The 23,927-nt window shown below is 46.9% G+C and overlaps 1 protein-coding gene across 1 annotated transcript in view; it reads left to right on the top strand.

The window, feature by feature from the left end:
- disp3 (dispatched RND transporter family member 3) overlaps positions 1–23,927 on the top strand; it is a 608,183-nt gene that overhangs the window by 275,620 nt on the left and 308,636 nt on the right. The window contains exon 5 of the mRNA XM_085966861.1: positions 20,532–21,593. Coding sequence (XP_085822987.1) covers positions 20,639–21,593 — 955 coding nt within the window. The 5' untranslated portion in view covers positions 20,532–20,638. The remainder of the gene's footprint in view (positions 1–20,531; positions 21,594–23,927) is intronic.

The following is a 23,927-nucleotide window of genomic DNA, read 5'->3' as shown; positions in this document are numbered from 1 at the left end:
GTCGGCCTTTCATTCATATTCTGAAACTGCCTGTTCTCCACATCTCTTCTGATGTTTGGCTTAACCAAATCCAAGCGGCATCGTAGTCTTCAATTGAAGAACATCATGGCTGGAGTTTGGTTGGTAACCGCGTGTGTCGCATTCCGGTAGGCAAACAAGACGTTATCCACCTTGTGTTGTAGGGGTATGTCTTCATTACACATTGCCTTGATAGCCTTCTTGAATGTTTGAACGAACCTCTCAGCCAATCCATTGGTGGCTGGATGATATGGGGCGGATGTGTAATGCTTAACACCATTGTTCTTTAAGAACCTCCGGAACTCTTCAGACACAAACTGTGGTCCATTGTCAGAGCAAATCTGTTCAGGCGGCCCATTTCTGGCGAATATGGTTCGTAAGACTGTGATAGTTTTTTCTGTGGTGGTTGAGGACATTTTTATTACCTCTGGCCACTTTGAATGTGCATCCACCGCAATTAAAAACATCGAGTCCATAAATGGACCAGCAAAATCAATGTGCACCCTTTGCCATGGAGATGAGGGCCACTCCCATGGATGTAGAGGGGCTTGTGGTGGGGCGTTTTGGACCTTCTGGCATCCTGTACAGCTCTTGGTCATCTCTTCGATTTCTCTAGCAATTCCCGGCCACCACACAAACGCTCTGGCTAAGTTCTTCATTTTTACCCCTCCCAGATGACCCTCATGAAGCTCATTGAGCACTTTATCCTTCAATTTGGGTGGAATTACTACTCTGGATCCACACATCAAGGTTCCTCTGCACACTGACAGCTGTTCTCTTCTCGGCGAGAATGCTGGCAACAGTGGTTCGCCATGTGCTGGCCATCCCTTCACCGTTAAATCATAGACCCAGGAGAGTGTCGGGTCATTTCGTGTTTCCTTTTCTATGTTTGCATTCGTCACAGGTAGACATTCGACTATGGTCGAGTGGAATATCTCCACAGGACCCACTGCAGGTGCTTCTTCCACTGTCGGCAACGGTAGGCGCGACAATCCATCAGCATTCTCATGCTGTTTAGTTCCTTTGTACTCGATGTCATATTGGTGTGCCCCTAGGAAAAGGGACCACCTCTGTAGCCGTTGTGCTGTCATTATCGGGACGCCCTTCTGAGGGTTGAAAATGGAGACAAGAGGTTGATGATCAGTTAGTAGAGTAAATTTCTGACCGTGCAGCTAGTGATTGAACTTCTTCACCCCCTACACCAGGCTGAGGGCCTCTCTGTCAATCTGGGCGTAGTTACGCTCGGCTGAAGTTAACGAGCGTGACGCAAAAGCTATCGGCCTCTCTGAAACATCAAGGAATTTACGTGACCGTACCGCTCCAATGCCGTAGGGAGACGCATCACACGCCAGTCTTATCGGTAGTGATGGGTTGTAGTGAGCCAATACTTCTCTTGAAGTGATTAGGACTTTACTCTTCTGAAAGGCCCGCTTACATTCATCACTCCATTTCCATGCTACTCCAGTTTGTAGTAGGGCGTTCAGTTGGTGCAGAATTGTGGACAAATTCGGCAAAAACTTATGGTAGTAATTCACCAATCCGAGGAATTACCTCAGTTGCGACACATTTTCAGGCGCTGGAGCCTTAACCACCGCTTCAATTTTGTCAGGGGACTTATGTAACCCCTCTTCATCAATCACGTGGCCACAATACGATATCTGTTTCTTAAAAAACTCGCACTTGAGGCGATTGGCTCGTAGCCCATGTTCTCTTAGTCTAGTGAGCACCTGCTCTAGGTTGGCAAGGTGTTCACTGTCATCTTCACCTGTCACTAGGATGTCGTCCAAGTAACACTGAATCCCCGGAATCCCTTGCAGGACTTGTTCCATCGCTCTTTGCCATATCGCCGGAGCTGATGCTACTCCGAATACCAGTCGATTATACTGGTAAAGACCCTTGTGAGTGTTTATCGTGAGATACTTCCTAGAGGATTCTTCAACCTCCATCTGCAAATATGCTTGTGCTAGGTCAATTTTTGTAAAACGCTTCCCTCCAGATAGTGAGGCGAAAATATCTTCTATCCTCGGGAGAGGATATTGTACTGTGTGAAGGACTGGGTTCACCGTCACCTTGAAGACCCCACAGATGCGAACCTTCCTTGGCTCCTCAGACTTATTGTTTAACGTTTTCTTCATGACAGGAACGATGGGTGTCGCCCACTCGCTCCAGTCTACCTTAGATAACACGACTGCATTCTTCAGATTCTCCAGCTCTGCCTCGACGGCTGGGCGAATTGCATACGGTACCGGTCTTGCTTTGAAAAACTTGGGAATTGCATTCTCTTCCATTTTTATCGAGGCGGTTACGCCTTTAAGAGTGCCCAGTTCTTGTTGAAATACCTCTTTGGCGTTAGCTAAGATTTTTGACAATTGTCCAGGTGTGACGTCGTCATCCTTTTTACCAGCCACCGTCAGTGCCTGAATGGAGTGCCAGTCTAAACTTATCTTTTTGATCCATTCACATCCCAATAACGGTGGTCCACCATCTTGCAGTATGTACAGATACAATTTCTGTATTTCCTTGCCGTTGTATTCGACAGGCACCCTTATTTTCCCTCTGGGGTATACTTTCTGCCCCGTATACGTCTTCAAGACAATGGATGTCTCTTTCAAGGGTATGTGTGAGAATAGCCGCTCGTAGTCTCGTCGATTCATGACGGTCAGGGTTGATCCTGTATCCAATTCCATTTTGACTTGGAACCCTGCTATCGTGAGGGTGACCCACATGGTTTGGTGATCCTCTTTTGCGATTACATTGTGAAGTTTGAGACAGCTTAGTCTCTTGTTCCCGGATTCACTATCGCTCTTCTGGTCTTCGGCACTACTGTCCGTCATCTTCTGTACTTTCCTGCACTGTTCCTTAGTAGCCTTTTTGTTGTCGTTAGTCTTCTTCCCAGACCTGCAAACTCGTGCAATGTGTCCCATCTTTCCGCATTGCCTGCATATTTTGTCCTTGGACCAGCAGTCCTTCTGGTCATGGGTTGTTCTGCCGCAGCGATAACATTTTTCAAATCCCCGTGTCATTTCGTGGGTGCCGTATTCCTGTGGCTTTTGCTGTATTTCTGCAGCTCCCCTTGCTGCTGCTTCGTACGATACTGCCACGCTGAAAGCCTTATCTAGCGTCAGCTCTTTCTCTGAGAGTAACCTCTTCTGGGTTCCTTCACTCAGGAGTCCACAGACAAATTTGTCCCGTAGAGTATCTGTCAGTCCTGCTCCGAACTGGCAGTGCTTTGATAGCTTGCGTAGTTCCGTAAGGTAATCAGCATTGCTCTCATCTTTATGCTGATTTCTCCTGTGGAATTTAAATCTTTCTGCTATCAGCAGCGGTGTAGGATTTAGGTGTTCCTGTAAGATATCAACAGTTTCGTTAAAACTCTTCGCCATCGGTTTGGCTGGAGTGATCAGGTTCCGCAATAGGCCGTACGTTCTTGCGCCCATTAAGTTTAGTAGTACCGATGCCTTTTTTTCATCGGCTACTTCGTTTGCCTTGCAATATACTTCGACTCTTTCCACATACGTGGTCCAGTCTTCTATTGCATTATCGAAGGCAGTGATATTGCCAGTCTTCGGCATCTTGGAAATCTAAGATGGCGCCTCACGCACTTTGCCTTCTTCCCCGATTTAACAAAATGGCGCCTCCCGCGCTTTGCCTTCTTCCCCGCTGGATTAAGATGGCGCCTCCCGCGCTTTCCGTCTTCTCCGCTGCTGCTAGCGCTGTTGCTGGCGTTTTATGCCTTGATGGCGACGCCCTATGGTCTTCGCGCACTTCCCCCCTGCGCTGCTGCTAACGCCGCTCTCCGCGGTTCCCGTGGCAAACTGCAGCTCCTTGCGGCTTTCTGCGCTTCTAATTTCTTTATTTTTCCCGTCGTCAGCGCAACCCTACGGGACACTTTCCTCCCTCTTCTCGGGTCTGTACGCTGCCCGGCTCCATAGCACTGGCCGCGCCCTGTGTGCTCCACCCTCTCTCTCTCTCCTCTTCCCGACAACGACAACGCTGCTCGGCCCCGTTGAAAAGCCACCCGATCGAGCTCTAGCCCGCCGCAGCCCAGGAAGGATCAGTGTACTACCTGCCACCAGCCCGATTAGCTGGAACACCATAGACAGGATAACCAAGCCCCGCTCTCAACAGCCTCTCCTGCAAATCTTCAACTCCGATGAATCAGAGGCGGTTGCCCACGGTCGAAGCCCGTTTCTTTTGTTTGTTTTTATTTTCTTCCTTCTGGCCTCGACCTCTAACAACTTCGCTTCAGGGATGGATCCCCATGAGGTGGTGCAGAACTGTAGGTAAGTTCGGATCTGCTCGTCGCCAGCATTATGTCCGTGTGTAATTGAGACACGGACTGCAGGAGTTGGTTACAACAGGTCTTTACTGAGTGGAGGCAAACTGGAACTACTATGCAAAAGTTACTATGCAGACTTATATACAGGGGTGGTCACTACTGGTACTGCAGTATACAGGGGCTGCAGAATATAGTTCCTTCTGCAAAGTACATACACTACAGATAGGACTTTCTTTGGCAGATCTCTAAGCTGGAATTCATCGCTCCCCTGACGAGCAACTACTAGAGTGGAGCTCAGCTATCCTCTTTCTTCATTATCCATGAGAATTATCATGGGAGTTGTAAACAGCAGGAGTGGGGCTTACTTTTACAGCATATCAGTAGTGAAATTACATAGCCGTTCTGGTGAGTAAAACATTTTAAAAAGTGAAGTGGACATTCATTTAAAAAAAAACTTAGAACATGCTGATCTTTTTACTTAATCTATTTTCTGCCACCTTGCGGCTATGGGATATAGCTTCAGGTTGGGATGCAGGCACGAGTTGGGACTTGGGGTGCAGGTGACCAACGGGAGTCGGGCATCGGGTCTGGGGACCCTACGAGAGGTGGGACTTCCACGTTGGGTGAGCAGCGCGAGTTGGGGTTTGGGGCCCAGCTGACCAGCCGAGTCGGAGGTGAGCTGGGGCTTCCACCCGTCATTCAGTAATATCTCGCCAGTGTCCTATAGATGTCTCACTTGTGCAAAAAGAAATTAGTAAGTGACAGATATAGGATATTGTATAATGGAGCCGAAATGGACAACGGCAGAACCATGGGGCTTATCTGCACCTGCTGGGAACATGATTAGACAATCTAAATACAGCGAGATCTCAATTAGCTCCTAACTTCCATTATCTGCTGGGCGGTCTCTCGTAATGGCAGATTTGCTGAAGTTCTGCTGTTCATGATTCTCTGGTCTTTCTACTTTGTTTTTCTGGATTCGTGATGTTCAGATTTGTTGATGAGCCTATTTCTTGACATGTAGTTTTCATTTGAGCAGCTCAGGCCTTGATCTTTGCTGCAATGTGCAGATTGTCACCAGTTTTTCCGGTGCTGCGATTGAAGCTGCCACGAGTGAAGATTTCCCGCAGGGTGGAAATCCATTCGTTCTCCGCAGTAAATCTACCAAAGTTTCCTTTGTTTCCCTGTGTATCCTTTTCTTCTGAAACGCTGACTCATGCTGTGTTATGATTCCAAGTTGCTGTCAAACCCCCCCTGTGGCCATTCTTCATGTCATGGAGTCATAACAGCACAGAAGGAGGCCATTCGGCCCATCAAGTCCGTGCCGGCTCTCTGTAGCGCAATCCAGTCAGTCCCATTCCCCCGCTCTATCCTCGTAGCCCTGCAAGTTTATTTCCCTCAAGTGCCTATCCAGTCTCCCCTTGAAAACATTGAGTGTCTCCGCTTCCACCACTTCCGTCGGCAGCGAGTTCCAGGTCCTCACCACTCGCTGCGTAAAAAAGTTTTTCCTCACATCCCCCCTGTATCTCTTGCCCAAAAACCATAAATCTGTGTCCCCTAGTCCTTGTACCATCAACTCGTGGGTGTGACGGACAGTGAGTGTCGACAGACTGTTCTGTCATGGAGGGCATCACTGCTGTGCCTGATCCAACATCCACACAAACGCAAGGATAGCCAATCAGGAGTGGGGATGCAGACAGAATTTTTTTTTTCTTTTTCATGTTCCTCGCACAGCAACTGTAAATGCTGAGCACTGAGATCAACTAACTCAACACATCTAGTTTAGCTGTGGGTGCCGTTTCCCCCTCCATGTGAATGCTGTCTTCCCCCGCCACCCCCCTCTCCTCTTCTCCCCCATCCTCCCCCACTCCGTGCATGCCCCAGTTCCCCCTGTGCCTTATTTACCCCATGAGCCATTTGGGGAGCCCTAATTTATTCTCCAAAATATTGACAGAATGAAAGCCATGAAAAGTAGAGCATAAAGAAATATCTTAGTTCCACTACTGGTCAAAAAAATAAGCCCAACATCTACACCTACGAGAAATGATTGCTTCATGCTGAGATACGTTCCCAACGGTCTCAGAAGCTCCTGTCGTACCCCGCTCAATCAACCATTCTTTACGTGCGATTCCAGGCAGTGACCATCTGTAAGATGCTTGACTGCAGGGCAGTCACAGCAGAGCTTGGTCCTGACCTCATTTGGCATCCAACAGAGGTTACAGGGCAGCACTCGGGAGCAGGAACCCTTGTCTGATTATCCTCTCCTCCTGAGCGAAGAGTGCCGAGGTCAGACGGAGTAGCACCTTTCGTACCTCTTAACTGTCCGCATTTTACCAGGGCATCCCGATTTTTGTGGGTCAGTTTTAATCCTGTGCCACTGCCCTGACTTTGGCGAGGCATTGTTATCTTTAAACTGTTCCTTAACCTGTCCCATTACCACCTCCTCTTGCCTTGAATATCTCTCAATGTCTCTCAATCTCTCCTGCTTTCTATCCTATCACTGACCTTCCCTTTTGTTCTTTCATCCCCTCCCCCTTTTCCCAGCCCCTAAACTTGCTTTCCATTTCCTGCTTTTTTCCAGTTCTGACGAAGGGTCTTCGACCTGAAACGTTAACTCTGTTTCTCTCTCCACGGATGCTGCCTGGCCTGCTGAGTTTTTCCAGTGTTTTCTGTTGTTATTTCGGATTTCCAGCTTCCGCAGTATTTTGCTGTCATGTTCTCTTTAAAATGCTGCTCTTGTATCATGTTGCGTCAGTCCTCCAAGACTTCTCTTTGGCGTTACAGAAATCGAGAGCTGAAGGAAATCTGGAACGGGCTTCAGTTGTTTTTTATTCCCTCGCACTTCACAAGCAGGTGGACTAGTACCTTGTTATATTATAATAGATAATGTAAGTCATAAAATAAGGAGAGTTCAATTTGGAATCTGCTTAATTTGTTTTTTTTTAAATGCATTTCACATCGGATGGATTTAAAATCCGAATTCAACACAAACTGCTGACTAGTGTGGCGGCTGCTTCATAGTAACAGATAACATCGCCCTATCCCTCAGAAACCCTGCTCTCTCGACTCAGCAATGCATAACAATGGGGACTCTAAGCACTGCTGCTGCTGAGCATTTCCACCTGCTAGGGCTCCAGCCTTCAAAGAGTTCGCATTGGCAAAGTGACCTGATTTAACATAGAAACACAGAAGATAGGAGCAGGAGTAGGCCATTCGGCCCCTCGAGCCTGCTCCGCCATTCAATGAGATCATGGCTGATCATCCAAATCCAGTACCCTGTCCCTGCCTTCTCCCCATATCCCTTGATCCCTTTAGCCTTAAGAAATATATCCAACTCCTTCTTGAATATAACGGCCCAGAAATTCGGGTCCCAACGCGTGAGTACACACGGGGTACTCGCGCTTGGACCCGATGGAAGGGCCGGTTTCTTGCATGCACGGGAAACCGGCACTTCCGATCCTCTGAACGAAGGGGTTCAGAGGTCGAAGGCGTGCGCGCGGGAGAGGCTGCGCGTGTGCTTTGAACTTACGTTTTTTTTTACAGGTTTTTCCGTGAGGGTAAGTCTTTAGATTTTAGAAATGTAAAAACCAGGCGTAAGGACTGCATTTTAAAAGGTAAGTGGTCAATTAATTAAAATTAAAACATTTTTTCCACAGGTTTATTATTTTTAAATACTTTAAAGCAAGGTAAGTTTATTTTTAGCCCTGTTTTTTTATAAAATTATTTTTTTCAAAAATTTAAATTATTGTTTAAAATAGTTATTTAATGTAATTTATAGTTTATTTAAAAAGTGTGATTTAAAAAAAAAAAAAAATTTATTTGATGGTTAACTACTGTTTTGGGCCCTCAGCATTCATACGTTTTGACAGGTCTTTCTGTCAATCTTATGAATGGGCTTTTCCCTCCTCCGATTGGCTGCCCATGGCTCACGTGATCCCAGGGGATGCATCGCACTAACTACGCCCCTGGGACACGCCAGCACAGCGCGCCGGCCTCTGGGCCAGACCCCGGAGAGGAATTCCACATGGGCCCAGAGCTCAACTGCTGGCGCGCTAGGTAAGTGTAGGTCGGGGGCTTGCACCTGCGGGAAGCCCCCGACCCAAATTTCTGGGCCATTTAATGAATTGGCCTCAACTGCCTTCTGTGGTAGAGAATTCCACAGGTTCACCACTTTCTGGGTGAAGAAATTCCTTCTCATCTCTGTCCTAAATGGCTTACCCCTTATTTTTAGACTGTGACCCCTGGTTCTGGACTCCCCCACCATCGGGAACATCCTTCCTGCATCTAGTCTGTTGAGTCCTGATAGAATTTTATAAATTTCAATGAGATCCCCCCTCATTCTTCTAAACTCCAGCGGGTATAAGCCCAATCGACCCAATCTCTCCTCATACGTCATTCCTGCCACCCCAGGTATCAGCCTGGTGAATCTTCGCTGCACTCCCTCCATGGCAAGAACATCCTTCCTCAGATAAGGCAACCAAAACTGCACGCAATGGTGGTGCTTTCTGCTTGTGGTGTTCAAACACTGGCGCAGCTGGTGCACAGGGTGGGCATTGTTCATAACCCGCGTTAATATTGTGGTATGGGCACGCTAGTCTCAGTCTTCCTGGCTGCCTGCAAGAAATAATGAATGTGCATTTATACAGTGCCTTTCATGACCTCCGGACGTCCCAAAGCGCTTTACAGCCTATTAAGTATCTTTTGAAGTATAGGTCACCGTTGTAATGTAGGAAACGCGGCAGCCAATTTGCGCACAGCAAGCAATGTGGTAATGACCAGATAATCTGTTTTTTTTGGTGATGTTGGTTGAGGGATAAATCTTGGCCAGGACACTAGGGAGAACTCCCCTGCTCCTCTTCGATATAGTGCCATAGGATCTTTTACGTCCACTTGAGAGGGCAGGCGGGGCCTCGGTTTAACGTCTCATCCGAAGGACAGCACCTCTGACAATGCAGCACTCCCTCAGCACTGGCACGGGGGCGTCAGCCTGGATTTTGTGCTGAAGCCTCTGGAGTGGGACTTGAACCCACACTCAGAGGTGAAAGTGTTTTTATCGTAAGTGCGAGTCTGTGTATTTGTGAATATAAATCGATGTTAAAAAAACGAAAATTTGCCAACATACTTTTGGAGCAGCTTGAAATCCCTTGGTAAATATACATTTCTAGCTATGTTTGTTTTGGAAGAGTGCTACAGAAGGGAATGGGCACAAGTACGCGATAACAAAATCTCCCTGACAGACCAGCAAATTTCCGAGCTTAACTCTCACGCAGCCTTATGTTGGAAGCTGTACAAGTCATCAATAACAGACATGCTGCTTTCCTTGCTGATGTGTCTGCATGTCGGCCTCTTGACGCTGCTGCATCACTCACCGGTAGTTCAGCCGATGAGAGACTGTAAGATACCCGTCACCGGACTCGGGGCAAAGAGGACTTGGCGGGGACTTTGTAGTCTGTTGGTATAATCTGAGGAACTATTGAGTTAAGTTGCCAGAGTCTGGAGACAACTGTTCAGTAGAGGAGGCCTAGAGGGCAGGAGCTGGATATGGAGTGTTCCTGCAAAATGCCTCAAAAAATAGCTGTAAGTGTTCTTATTTTTTTTTTGTTTGTTTTTGCTTTCTGAGCTAGAACTGCTAAAGCACCTCAGAACTTTTTATTTTAGGATTTTTCCCCTCCCGTAAATTTAATTTGCGTTTCTTTCTGTTTTTAATTGTCTTTTTAACATTGGGCTGGAATTTGCGGTGGGTAATGATGGCGGATTAACAGCATTCGTCGTTATCACCCCTTTGAAACTGACCGCAACTTCAGGACGTCGCGCATGCGCATCTAAATGTGGAAATCCTGAAGTTGCGATCAGTCATTCTCTGCCCTGACACTGACTGCGCTGTGGAATCTCCATCCCCCCATCCCCCCACCCCCATAGCCAGCGATCAGTGAAACTGCCGAAAACTTAGGCTTGTTCGTGGTAATATCGCTGTTAAGTATCCCATTAAATGTTAGGCCTTGTTGGATTTGGTGTAACTGAACGTATTGACTGCTAAACTAACATTATGGCCCTGAGAAACTAACTTTTTAATTTTGTGGAGTGTCAAATTTCTCCATTATGATCATTTAAAAAATTTTAAGAAACAATTAAAAAAAATTATTTTTTGTTAAAAGTTTGTTCTTGATATTTCAGGTTCTACCCGATCCCCATGTGAGAGCCCCAATTTTTGTTTAGCTCTCAGTAACATTTTTAAAAAGTCGTGATTTAAAAGCAGGCTCTCATTTCCTGGTTCCCTGTCTCTGATAATTTGGCAATGTGATTGGCTGCTTAGACAGCTTGTTGACGTCGCTGCAGATCGCACCGGGGAGTCCCCACTATACTGCACTGAAATCACTTGCGCGTCGAAGAAGGCAAACTTCTCGCCATAGAGATCGCGAGATCTCTGTGGGCAGCTTTCTTCGGGGCCACAAATTCTGGGCCAATCTAGCCCAATGACGGTGAAATTAGCAAGCAAATGTTTAAGACGCACTCCTCCGTCCGCTAGCTTAACAGCCGCATTAGTTAAACTGCTTATTTCCCTTGATGGTTTTAAGCCATTTTAAAAGACAAACTTCTATTTATCCAGTGCCTTGTCGCACCTCTCAAAAACTTCACATATGATGAATTACTGTTAAATGCAGTGGTGCTTCAGCCTGGATTTTGTGCTTTAGTCGCTGAAGTGGGACTTGAGCCTTCTGACTCAGAGGCGCGAGTGCTAGCAACTGAGCTGAACTGATGTTAATTCACTGGTATGAGTGACGGGATCTCATTATTTTCTATTTGTTAACGCAACACTGATTTTAGACGGAAAATTATTAAATACAGCAGTGATTTGCAGGAACATTATCTCAGTTTCAACAGTCAGCATTCAGGTTTGAACTCCACTGGGATAAAAGGTGTGCCTGGCTTTAATGGCAACAGCTTAGCCACACTTACTGGTAATTTTGACTAACAACCAATACAATTTCTAAAGGATATTCTTAAAGGACCCCATTGTACGAGATGGGACCAGTCACAGTAATAAAGTTGCAATATGTGAATAGCAGTACGGCTGAATTTAATGGAACCTCTGCTCTGTACAATAAGTGAACGTGGTGCCAAATAAATACCGCTTATTATTAAAAGAATTAATTTTCAACAGCGCTTCTGACAAAGATCAGTAGCAACTGAAATGGCGTGTTCTTGCCAAGATTACATTTTACAATACAGTACTGCGATGTTAATTCACTACTATAGTGTAGCTCTCTGAAAGTGTACATTGTGATGGGGCTGACTAAACAAGCTGGTTTTCTTTGCATGGTTAATTCAGTCAGTACAATCCGAGCCAATTCAACCCTCATTTCAAACTCGATGCAAGAATTGGAGATTGATAAACGCACCCAGTCCTCAGCACTCACTGTGAAAATGGCTGGCTGGCTGGCTGCCGATGTTGGGGATCTCTACAGTCATGGATGAAGACCTTGTATTGAGTCCAGTGATATTTTTGCAATCACCAAGGTGGTTTGAGAAAATCTGATCTTTAGAGAAAAGGTTTTAGATCTTTCCAAAGGTTATCACAGGTTCAGATTTACACCATATTTCACAGCACTGACCTCTTATGCTTAACTAAAATAACGGAAAATGCTGGAAAAACTCAGCAGGCCAGACAACATCCGTGGAGAGAAAATAGAGTCAACGTTTCGGGTCTAACCCTTTTTCAAAACTGGAAAGGAAATGAAATAGATCGAAAGGCAGGGCTGGGAGAGAATAAAAGAAGTGAAGAGACATTAAGAGGTATTCAAAACCAGACGAGATGGTGATAGGACAGTGGAGACAAAAGACGGCTCCACTAGACCTATCACCATCTCGTCTGGTTTTGAATACCTCTTAATGTCTCTTCACTTCTTTTGTTCTCTCCCAGCCCTGCCTTTCGATCTATTTCATTTCCTTTCCAGTTTTGAAAAAGGGTTAGACCCGAAACGTTGACTCTATTTTCTCTCCACGGATGTTGCCTGGCCTGCTGAGTTTTTCCAGCATTTTCTGTTGTTATTTCGGATTTCCAGCATCTGCAGTATTTTGCTATCGACTTGTGCTTAACTGTTGCCTGTTACGAACTTTTCTCGCCTTACCTTTCTCCAGGATTTGTTTTTGGCCTTGAAAGTCCTACTGATGAGCATAGTCTACATGTCCATTGTACAATCCAGAGATTATCACCTAACTCATTCCTACTTAGTGCAGGTCCTCTACTTTAACTCTTTGGTTTCACAATAATGGTTTCCAAATGCACATTTCTTCCCAGTGATGCTTTCCACTGACATCACTTCAGGTTTCTTTTGACAAATGATCCCAGTTTCTGACCCTATTGGACGCCGTGGTCTAAGTTTTCCAATCGTAACGCAGACGATAACCCATTAAGGTGAATGGGCTACTGTCAGCATCACCATCAGACAATCCAGCACTAACTTCTTAAAACGAGTCTTCCAGGGTTCTTCTCTGAGTACATCAGGCTTGTGCAGGGAGGGTAGGGAAAGGGTTCAGGTTGCGTAAACCTGCTTAAAATATTTTAACCAATTTGGCCATCATCTAGTAATGCTGCATAATGTATTTAAGAAATAGCCCAAGTATGAATTTTAGGGGTGTTTTATGACTCCTCTCTCCGAACAGTTGTCCTGTTTCCATCATTCCTTATGAAGCTAGTAAATTTACTTTCGGCCTGTGTCTGAATCTAAAATTGAGCCTCCACCAGGCAGTTTCACATTTTTTTTAAAGTCCCAGGGTTCTGCCTGACCCATAGCTTGAGGTAGACTCAAAATAAATTAATAAAATTGTATTGGATAAACAGGAAGGTGTAGTGTATGTACCCGTCTACCTTTAAGAGAACTATTGTATGTAACCGTTCACCTTTAAGAGAACTATTTTAGGTGTGGCACTACTTTGTTTGGCTTCTGTATACGGTAATACCGACGGTGACCACACCAGTATATAAGTGTTGTGCCAGGAGTTATTGGGCAGATTCGCCCTGACCTTCAAATAGTAAAGTCCTGTTTTAAGTTACTCTTGGAGTCTGTGTATTAATTAACTAAACAACCCACAGACTTTACAGAAGGGCTCTCAGTCCATTCCAGGGACTACCGTGAGTGCTTTTCGGTCATTTGTGGAGGGATCATTTTTAACCTAATCCGTCTGGAGGGACACTGGTAACTCGTGTTGCACACTGCCGTTTGATTTCAATGGGAAATAAAATCAGGCGGGGTGTGAAACAGGCGGCCGAGCCAATCCGATCAGTTTCCTGCCGAGTGTGTGCGGTTAAAATTACTCCTGTGATTTAACAACAGCTAGTGAGGGGCCGAGGACACCACGAGGGTTAATAACGGAATGACCAGGTGTCAACAGCTAGTGACTTCCTCCCCAAACTTCTCCACCTCTTTCTCCTCCTTTTAAGACTCTCCTTAAAACCTACCCCCAAACTAAGCTTTTAGTCGCCTATCCTAATATCTCCTCCTATGGCTCAGTGTTAATTTTTATCTGGTTATGCTCGTGTAGCGCCGTGGGACGCTGTCCTACTTTAAAGGCGCTGTATTGTATTGCAAGCCATTGATGTTGCTTCAGGTACCCAATCAGACCTTTGTCCCCAAGGCAGATGTCTCCAGCTCCTCCAAAGGCCACTTTGGCTAGTTTGAATCTCAAGAACATTCCCGAGACTGATGCTTGTAGGCTTTCTTGACCATGATGTACCTAACTCCACAATACACTCCCTACATACTGTACATTGTTCAGCCATTATCTTTTTCTGATGGAATTATGTCAGCTCACCCCTACTTTACAATTTATTTTAGCTTGCCTTCTGCAGCTTACTAACGTGTACCTCCTCAGACATCATAGCTTGAGGAAAAGGGCCAGTATGATTGGCGGAAAATCCTGGCAGTGACATATTATTCAAGCTGATGCTCCGTTCTTGTGCAGTATAAATTTGTTCTGATAAAAGTCGTAATTGCCATGTAAAAATTGGTGCCTATAGGGAACTAAAATTGAAGCACTGGGCCCAGAGAAAGATTTCTCTCTGGAATAATTTGATTTTATCCCAGAATTTTCCTGCAATATTAGTGATTAAATACAGTTTTAACAGTACAATGAGAAGTTCAGCATTTTTTTTTTGCCGTAACATACTGCAGCTTTAATGTGCTCAGGTGGTTTTGTTCAATGAAACGGTCAGTAGCTATGGGCAACGATCGGCCTTCAAATCGAGAACTTTCTTTTACTGCCTATTCCACCCAAGTGGACGATTTTGTTTCTCCGTTAACTTTACCATAATTGAAAACTCACGTAAGAAAACTGCTAGGCACTTGGTCTAAGCGTTAAAGCTTTAATCAACTGTTTTACAACATGGAGGTCTAGCTGTGTCCTTCACTAGTTCCTGTTAAGAATGTCCTGCGCAAGCTGGGCCCGTGCCTGAGTATTTATACTCTCCCTGGACAGTGCCACCTGCAGGCCGCTCAGTATTATTTCATAAGTCTTTCTTTCATGAATGACTGATTTATGTCAAAAACCATTTCTTCTTGGAATCTGAAGAGCTCATACCCTGGCTGATCATTTTAGGCTGTAAGTTACTATATAGACTTGGGGAATAAATAAATCCACCTTGACCTCTTTGATAATGTAACAGTGGCACTTCCTACGATATACAGGAAACTCTCGTTTAAACGGCACCTAAATATCCGGAATTCTCTATTAACCGGCAAAATTCATACTCCGAAAACACCTTAATAACCGGAAATGTTGCCGAGTCCGAGTCTCCCGCGGTGGCCGAGTTAGTCAGTGGGGGTAGTTCTCCAAACTGCCACTACTCGGCTTCTTGGCATTGTCAGATGTCCGAACACCTCAATGACAGGAGTCTGACTCTTTGTTAAAAATAGCTTCGGTAGATAACCCTCTCCGTCATCCGGAATTTTTAATCAACCGGCACCATCCCAGTCCCGTCGGTGCCGGATACCAGAGAGTTTCCTGTAGTTTATCTGGACTCCCAGAATGCTTTGACGTAGTTCTACATGAAAGTCTTCCAATTGAGATAAAAATCACAGGAATCGAAAGTAGAACTTTAGTCTAGAGAAGTTTGTTCCAAAAAAAGGTAGGAAGCAGAGATTGCTGATGACATGTCGGGGGAGTTCCCCTCCTCGAGACGCACCTACGGTTGGGCGGGACCTGCGTATCCGCCCCCAGCTGTGACCCATCTGGCTGGGTTGGCGCACGTTGAGTATGTACGGCAGGATTCCTGCAGTCACAAGGGAGCCCACTAGTGGAAAAGGGGAAACTTTGGTGGCGCTGCAGCATGAGGGTCCTTAAAGAGTCAGAAGCGCTCTGCTGACCTGGCCCGAGCGGAGACGGGCTCCTCCAACAGCTGAGTCAGTGGGAACAGAATGGAGGCAGAGTTAGTCTCTACGTGGTGTTCCCCCACCATAGGGGTACCTTTGGCAGTAGGCCCCACAGCTGTTTCATGGGGCCTACCAGTGGCTCAGTGGGTAGCACTCTTGCCTCTGAGTCAGAAGGTTGTGGGTTCAAGTCCCACTCCAGGGACTTGAGCACAAAAATCTAGGCTGACACTCCAGTGCAGTGCTGAGGGAGTGCTGCACTGTCGGAGCTGCCGTCTTTCGGATGAGATGTTAAACCGAGGTCCCGTCTGCTCTCAGGTGGACGTAAAAGATCCTACGGCACTATTTCGAAGAAGAGCAGGGGTGTTATCCCTGGTGTCCCGGCCAATATTTATACCTCAATCAACATAACAGAAAAACAGATTATTTGGTCATTATCACATTGCTGTTTGTGGGAACTTGCTGTGTGCAAATTGGCTGCCACGTTTCCCACATTACAACAGTGACTACACTCCAAAAATTACTTCATTGGCTGTAAAGCACTTTGGGATGTTCAGTGGTGGTGAAAGGCGCTATAGAAATCCAAGTCTTTCTTTTACCGCCGTGCTGTGTTTTTGCAGCATTTTCTGTTTCTATTATAGAAAATAACAGCAGTCCAGCTGATTTGCTTCTAACCAGTGTGGGGCATAGCCACCTTCATTTGCACTACTTTACCGCTGGTCTTCCAGCAGAAGTTGGGTTGGGGGACCTGTTATGCAGGATTCCTGCTCTTCTTTGCTCCGGACTCCAGAAATGCTCATCCAAACACTTTTAAATGAGGCAGTAATGACGGAGCGACATCTTGGCAACGCTGGATTCGAGCGATGCCAGAAGACAACAGGTGTTCAGCGTTTCTCGGAGAGTCTTCAATCATGGCATTCTCTCCAGCACTGAGTGCAATCAGGGCAGCAGCCATCAATGTCCTCCGACTGCGTCACATTCTTCCATGCGAATGGAACTCCAGCATGTGTTTTTCTCGCCTTTAAACTGCTGCATCCGAATCCTGCCATAACCCCCCATACTAACGAGTACCCAAGCGCTGGCACTGGGGCAGGGGGGGATCGGGGGAATTACCACTGTGTGTCGGTCGAAAACATTCAAAGAAGACTGACCCTGGAAAAAGTGGCAGGTTAATCAGCCGGGTTCAAAGCTCACCCTGCCACTTTTCAGACATTGGTGCTGCTGGCGAGGAAATTCTTGGCCACAATGTCCTGGAAACTTTGTGCATGGGGGGGCGTTCTCAGACTTGGATAGGTTAGGTGCTTTAGTGAACGCAGGCAGGAGTTGGGAGAGGGGATGAGCGGGCACTGGCTCCTACCTAAATTGAGAGGCAAACCGTGCTTACTCCACCCAAACCTCCTCCACAACTCTTGCTTGCTTTCCCTCAGTAATGCTGCCTCATTTCTAGAAAACTTTGTGTCTGATGATGCGATGGGGTGAGATGCAAGTAAATACCTTGCAAAGAACAAAGGGGGCGAAATTCGGTATCGCCCCGTTTTGGGGCACGATTATTGGCTGGGCGCAAAGTTTAGTGCCTGCCGCTAATTATCGTCTCCAACTGCAAACTTGGCTTTTATCGTCCCTGGAGGTGATTGGAGCACTAAATCAGGCGCTGCACACCTGTCTTAAGGCGCAAAGGCCGAGGAGCGAGGCGCTACCTCAGAGCGCGGGCGCAGCGCAGGTGATGTCAGTTAGCAATGGAACACAGACACACTGGCGCCGGCCAGTTCTTAAAGGGGAGGGTCGATCTTGTTCTCCAGCCACACTCTGCTCATTGGAGCCTTGAATCTTGGCCTGGAGAGACCTGTGATCACATTTTCCAGCCAAGGACTATGGAAAGGGTGGGAGAACGAGCTCAGCGCTTCAGCGAGCGGGCCTTGGAGGCTCTGGTTGGCGCGGTGGAGCGCAGAAGATCTATATTCTACCCTGAGAGTGGCAGGAGGCCTTTGCCGCGCAACTACGGGAGGGTATGGAGGGAGGTGGCTCAGCACGTCTCCTCCAGGAGCATGGTGACCAGGACCCACACACAATGTCGCAAAAAGTTCAACGACCCCACTCGGGTCGTCGGGGTGAGTGGCTTTTTTTCCAATACCTCTCCATCCCTCCGTCTCAACCTCGCTCTATGGCCCAGAGGGCCTTAAAACCCCAATGCCCAACACTCATCCAACACCTATGGCCCTCTCATGAAACACACATGCAAATTCCACACTTTGCATACAGTAAGGGCTATTCAGCTATGGGAAGCACATCAGACAAGACCATGGCTGCATACATTAAGGGCTATTCAATTATGGGAGGCACATCAGGCAAGACCATGGCTGTATATTTACTCAGACGCCGTCCTTTTTCTTGCAGGCCAAGCTATCTCATAACAGGAGACATCAGCAACGGATGGGTGGAGGGCGGCCTCAGCTGCAACCCCTCAGTGATCTTGAGGCGCGCGTCCACAGGATTGTGGCAAGCCAGATGATCGGTCCCGTCGCCCCTGGAGAGGTTGACCCCATTCGGGACAGCCATGGTAAGGTCATCAGCTTTCTCTCCTCTCTCATGCCACTTGTCCCTCACAACACCAGCCTTTGACACTTTCAATCCAACTTACTAAATCGCTGCACTCCTTCCTCCCTTACTGCCCCCCTGTCCTCACGCTAAAGCCACTCTTGTACCTCCCTGCTTTCAGATGGTGACTCACCAGCTGAGGAGACGGGCCCTCAAGCTGCCAGTGGGAGCGAAGCCGCAGGCGAGGAGGAAGAGGAAGCCGGAGCCTCAGTGCCTGCGTCTCCCGAGGAAGCCCATACCCACACTGGGAACACGTCTTCCCTGGAGGGGAGCAGGTGGGAAGGGTCTGATGAGGGTGAAGCTCCGGGACCCAGCCGGCTGCAGCAACGCGATGTAGCTAGGGAAGCTTGGGGGCCTTCTCACCGGAGGGAGAGTAGACCAGCGAGCCCTGCTGCACTGGACGCAGAAGAGGAGCGGCTCATCGCTGAAATGAACACCCAGGCGGTGGACATGCACACTCAGCTCATGGGTGCAGTGGGAAGGGTGCCCGAATGCATTGATGCACTGGCAAGGAGTGTGGAGCACTTCGCTGTAGCACAGGCAGATGCCACGCAAATGCTTAGTGCTGCAATTCAGTCACTGGCTGCCATGATCCAATCTCAGACTGATCTCATGCAGACTCAGATTGAGGCCATGCAAGCACTGACTGATGCCATCGTAGCTGGTTCAGACACATTTCCCCGGGGCTCTCACCGCGCCGCAGCAGGACAGCAATCTGTGCTCCAGCAGATTGCTCCGGATGCTGAGGTGCTGCCCCGTGGGAGTGCCAGTGTGCCGGTCGAGCAGGGAGTTGCTGTCCTCTCTCAGCATGACAGCATTCCTGCTCCCACCACTGTCACTTCCCCATGGCACTTGCCACCGCCTGTAGGACAGACTACTGCTGCCCATGCAGAGTTGGTGCAGTCTGCAGCCCGGCCCTCCAGGCCCAGAGCTGGTCGAGACCGTCCTTCAAGGGCATCTGCAATCTCAGGTTCTGACATTCAGCAGCCTTCCACCAGCCTTGCTGCAGCCACTGGGGCCATAACGGAGGAGCAGTAGGGTGGGAAGGGGGGAAGTGCGCAAGGGAAGGAGATCATGTAGAACAATCAAAACTGTTTCTTTTTCTTTGTACATAGTTTTATGCATGTTTTTTAAAAAAAAATCTGCAAATGCCGGAATCCTGAAACAATGTTGGAGATAACACAGCTGATACTCCAGCATCTGAAAGCATAAAAGTTTAGAGGGTAGGCCCTTCCTCAGAACGCATGTGGGCTATTCAGTCCTGTTTACACTTAACTGCCACATGCTTGCACTTTCCAGCAGGGTTCACTGAGTAACGGTCAGGAGCAGAAGCCCTAGATGATTTTTGTTCTTCCATTCCTAGCACAGGAGCATGGAAACCAATTGCAACCCCCTCACCAGAACCCCAACTGAGATCAGTTCACTTAGCATACAGCAGGGATCAGGACTGGTGCCTGACTACGTATCGCACAACAACAGAGCAGTCGGTGATGCTCCCACCTGAGCTTTAACAAGGTGCGGCGGAAACAATAGTGTGTCTGCCATCTGAGAGGAAATTTATTCCACGTAAAAGCTGTCCTCGACTGTTCAAGGATTGCAGATGAAGAGAAATCCCACCTTTTTTATGAAAGGGAATGACGACCTTAAATGCAGGAATCGGACCTTCATTGTCCTTTGTTTTGTTATGGTGGGTGTTTTTTTCAGAGCTAGAGGCAAGTGTGGGGCAGGTACTGTTGACAAATCGAGTGGTGCTGGAGGAGGTGAGAGCTCGCGGCCGTGACACATTTTACGTTGCTGGTGCTTCCTCGATTGATCCGAGTCATCGCCGCCCTGTGCTGCATTCCTGCCCCTAAACATTGATAGATTGTTGTCCACCTGCCAACTGTCAGGTTACGGTTATGGAAACTTGCACATTTTTTCCGGATAATTTAAATCGCGTGCTATCTGCCCCGACTTGTGACAAACAGGGAGTTGACCACACGCTATCTTGCATTTGCATTCCAAATGGATTCTGAAAAGTTGGTTTAAAAAAAAATGTTTAACTTGCATATTTTTCAACTTGGCAGCAGAGCATTGCTGTGGGAAAGTTGAGGATGCATTGCACCAACTTGGATGGAGCACAGGCCAAGTTGGGGATTGACTGATTACTGAGCGTTACCTTCCAATACAGCGTGCCTAAATTATATATCGAATCCCTTTTTAAAATATTTAGAGTGGCTGTGTCCCATCATTTACGAGTCATATCATTTATTGCATTGTATTTTCTATTGTAGGTGTTGTAAATTGGCTGGTCACTTGGAAGACAGACTGAGGAAAAGGAGACTCTAGCATCGAATTCTTCTCTGCCCCCCACCCCCCCTTCCTCGGGGCAGAGATTAAAATGGAAAGTGATGATGATCCCTTGGTGCAGCATCTGTGGCTGGAGGAAGAAGAGGACGACGTGTCGGTTAACTCTCACACAGGCGAAAAACTGTGCAAGAAATGCCACTGTAGCTTTAAAAGATTATTCTACGATTTGAAAGTTAAAGGCTTTTGGGGAGTAGTTGGGTGGATATTTACTAACCCATATTGCACTGCCTTAATATTAGTAATAGGTTGCACGATCCCAACAATTCTGACTGTTGTCATGTTTATGCATTGTTCTGCTCTTGACATCGATATATCCTACAATGCCTTTGAGATTCGTAACCACGTGTCCTCGCAGCGCTTTGATGCATTAACCCTTGCTTTAAAATCCCAGTTTGGGTCTTGGGGGAGGAACAGACGCGATTTGGCCGAGTACACATCTGCAACCTTGGAGAAGCTCATCATTGAAGAGCTGCAAAAACGACACAGTAATACTTCGCAGTTAGGCGATGCCTCCCAGGTCAAAGCCATTTACAAATCAAGTGATGCCCAGTGGCCTGATGGCATTCAGCTGCGGAAAAGAGACTTATTCTCGCACCCTGTGACCAATGAGAGCTATGATGGATACAGAGTGCGACGAGCAAGGGCCATGCCACACAAGAACTATCCAAACACCTACATTAACGGAGACACCCAGACACATGCCCTGTGGAGGATGGAGCTTGTATTTCTAGCAAGAGGTGATGATGAAAGGAACATCTTCACCAAAGAGCGTTTGTTGACGATTCATGACATTGAGAAGAAAGTCATGGACCATCCTAGGTTTCGGGAATTTTGCTGGAAGCCTCACGAAGTCCTCAAAGATATGCCACTTGGTTCATATTCCTATTGCTCCCCTCCCAGTTCCCTCATGACCTATTTTTTCCCGACAGCACAAGGCGGGAGGATTTACTACGACGGGATGGGGCAAAAGCTGGCAGATATTCACGGTAAGTTCTCCTCTAGGTGAGTAAGTGAGAATATATTGTAAGAATTAAGAGCTGACTTGAGTAAACGTTTCAGTTGATGTACGGTTTGATCTTCCATTATTTCTGTCTACAATTACAGGGGTAGACGAACCACTATCTATCACACTCTGCTGCTAATACTGATCATAAAGCAGTGTAGGTATTGATTGTAGCAACGTCTGGCCTCCCATCATATCCAGTCAGCAACTGAAGAAGGCGATCCGAGGGAAAGCCATTTTCTTTGGGGAAATAAAAACTAATGATGACTAACATTAGTCATGATGTTACAAGTTTTTCTTTTAAAGGGGCAAATACTGAGAGGTACAAGTGGAAGAATGTAAAAAGAAGGCACGGATAAATATATAGCAGGGTGCACAGAACAAGGAACAATAGATAACGTGCGAATATAAGAGAAGCAGAACACTGACGAATGATTGTTAAAGGTGATCACAGATGAATGATGCAGGAGTTACCTCTGCAGGAGATAGCAAGTTTCAGAGCTAATCTGAGCTGATTGATTCTTCAGTTGCTCAGTGAAGTTGATTCACCTCCAGATTTCAAATTTGCAATAGGCAGATGCTAAGAGAACTAGAGGGGGGCATCTAATGTAACGCGATGCTGGCTTGTCCCAGCTAAACCAAGAGTTATATATAATGGCCTAATAAAAAAGCTAATACATTAGCAGCATCCTTTACAACATTCTCCATATATCTATATATAAAACAATGATTCGTTATTAAATACCAAATATAGCTCAAAAAAACAGTTCTTCCTTTTCAACTGATGTATCAACTGGGCCAGGCAGAAATATTGACCAATGGATAAGAAAAGCTAATGTCTACTTGCAAGCAATATAAACTAAATGGTACAGTTTTAAAGGGGCTGCAGGAACAGAGACCTGGGGGTGTATGTACACAAACCTTTGAAGGTGGCAGGAAAAGTTGTTGTAAAAATAAAGCATACGGGATCCTTGGCTTTTTAAACAGAGGCATAGTGTACAAAAGCAAGGAAGTTATGCTAAACCTTTATAAATCATTGGTTAGGCCCCAGTAAAATTGAAGTCAATGGGAATCGGGGAAAACTCTCCACTGGCTGGAGTCATACCTAGCACAAAGCAATCATTAGTCCAGGCCTCTGGATTATTGGTCCAGTACCATTACCACAATGCTATACTATCTCCAACAAGTGAGAGCCTAACCACCACCCCTTGACATTCAACAGCATTGCCATCGCTGAATCCCCCACCATCAACATCCTGGGGGTCACCATTGACCAGAAACTTGACTGGACCAGCCACATCAATACTGTGGCAACAACAGCAGGTCAGAGGCTGGGTATTCTGCAGAGTGTGTCTCACCTCCTGACTCCCCAAAGCCTTTCCACCATCTACAAGGCACAAGTCAGGAGTGTGATGGAATACTCTCCACTTGCCTGGATGAGTGTAGCTCCAGCAACGCTCAAGAAGCTCAACACCATCCAAGACAAAGCAACCCACGTGATTGGCACCCCATCCACCACCTTAAACATTCACTCCCTCTACCACCGGCGTACCGTGGCTGCAGTGTGTACCATCTACAAGATGCACTGCAGCAACTCGCCAAGGCTGCTTCTGCAGCACCTCCCAAACCCGCGACCTCTTCCACCTAGAAGGACAAGGGCAGCAGGTGCATGGGAACACCACCACCTCCAAGTTACACACCATTCTGACTTGGAAATATATCGCCATTCCTTAATCATCGCTGGGTCAAAATCCTGGAACTCCCTAACAGCACAGTGTGGGAGCACCTTCACCACACGGACTGCAGCAGTTCAAGAAAGCGGCTCACCACCACCTTCTCGAGGGCAATTAGGGATGGGCAATAAATGCTGGCCTTGCCAGCGATGCCCACATCCCAGGAGCGAATAAAAAAATAATTCTGGGCACCACACTTTTGAAAGGATGTTAAGGCCTTAGGGTGCAGGGGAAATTTACTAGAATGGTACCAGGGATGAGGGACTTCAGTTACGTGGAGAGACTAGAGAAGCTGGGATTGTTCTCCTTAGAGCAGGGAAGGTTAAGGGTGGATTTAATAGAGGTGTTGAAAATCACAAAGGGTTTTGATAGGGTGAATAAGGAGAAATTGTTTCCAGTGGCAGCAGTGAGGCCGTCGTCGTACGTGTCTTCACACTGTTCCCTTTGGGGAACTGTATGAAGTGGTGGAAGGATTTCTGGCCGTGATTAACGCTCCTTCCGCGACCGTAACCATCTTTGTACCAGCCATTAGGGTGGTTAGTCCTATGGCGGGAGGGTTTTACAGGTTCCCACAACCCATACGA

This window comes from Somniosus microcephalus, chromosome 25 (genome assembly GCF_052327205.1).
Source record: "Somniosus microcephalus isolate GS21.2 chromosome 25, FLI_Smic_1.0, whole genome shotgun sequence".
Taxonomy (NCBI): Eukaryota; Metazoa; Chordata; class Chondrichthyes; order Squaliformes; family Somniosidae; genus Somniosus; species Somniosus microcephalus.
This window is presented reverse-complemented; position numbering and strand designations above follow the sequence as displayed.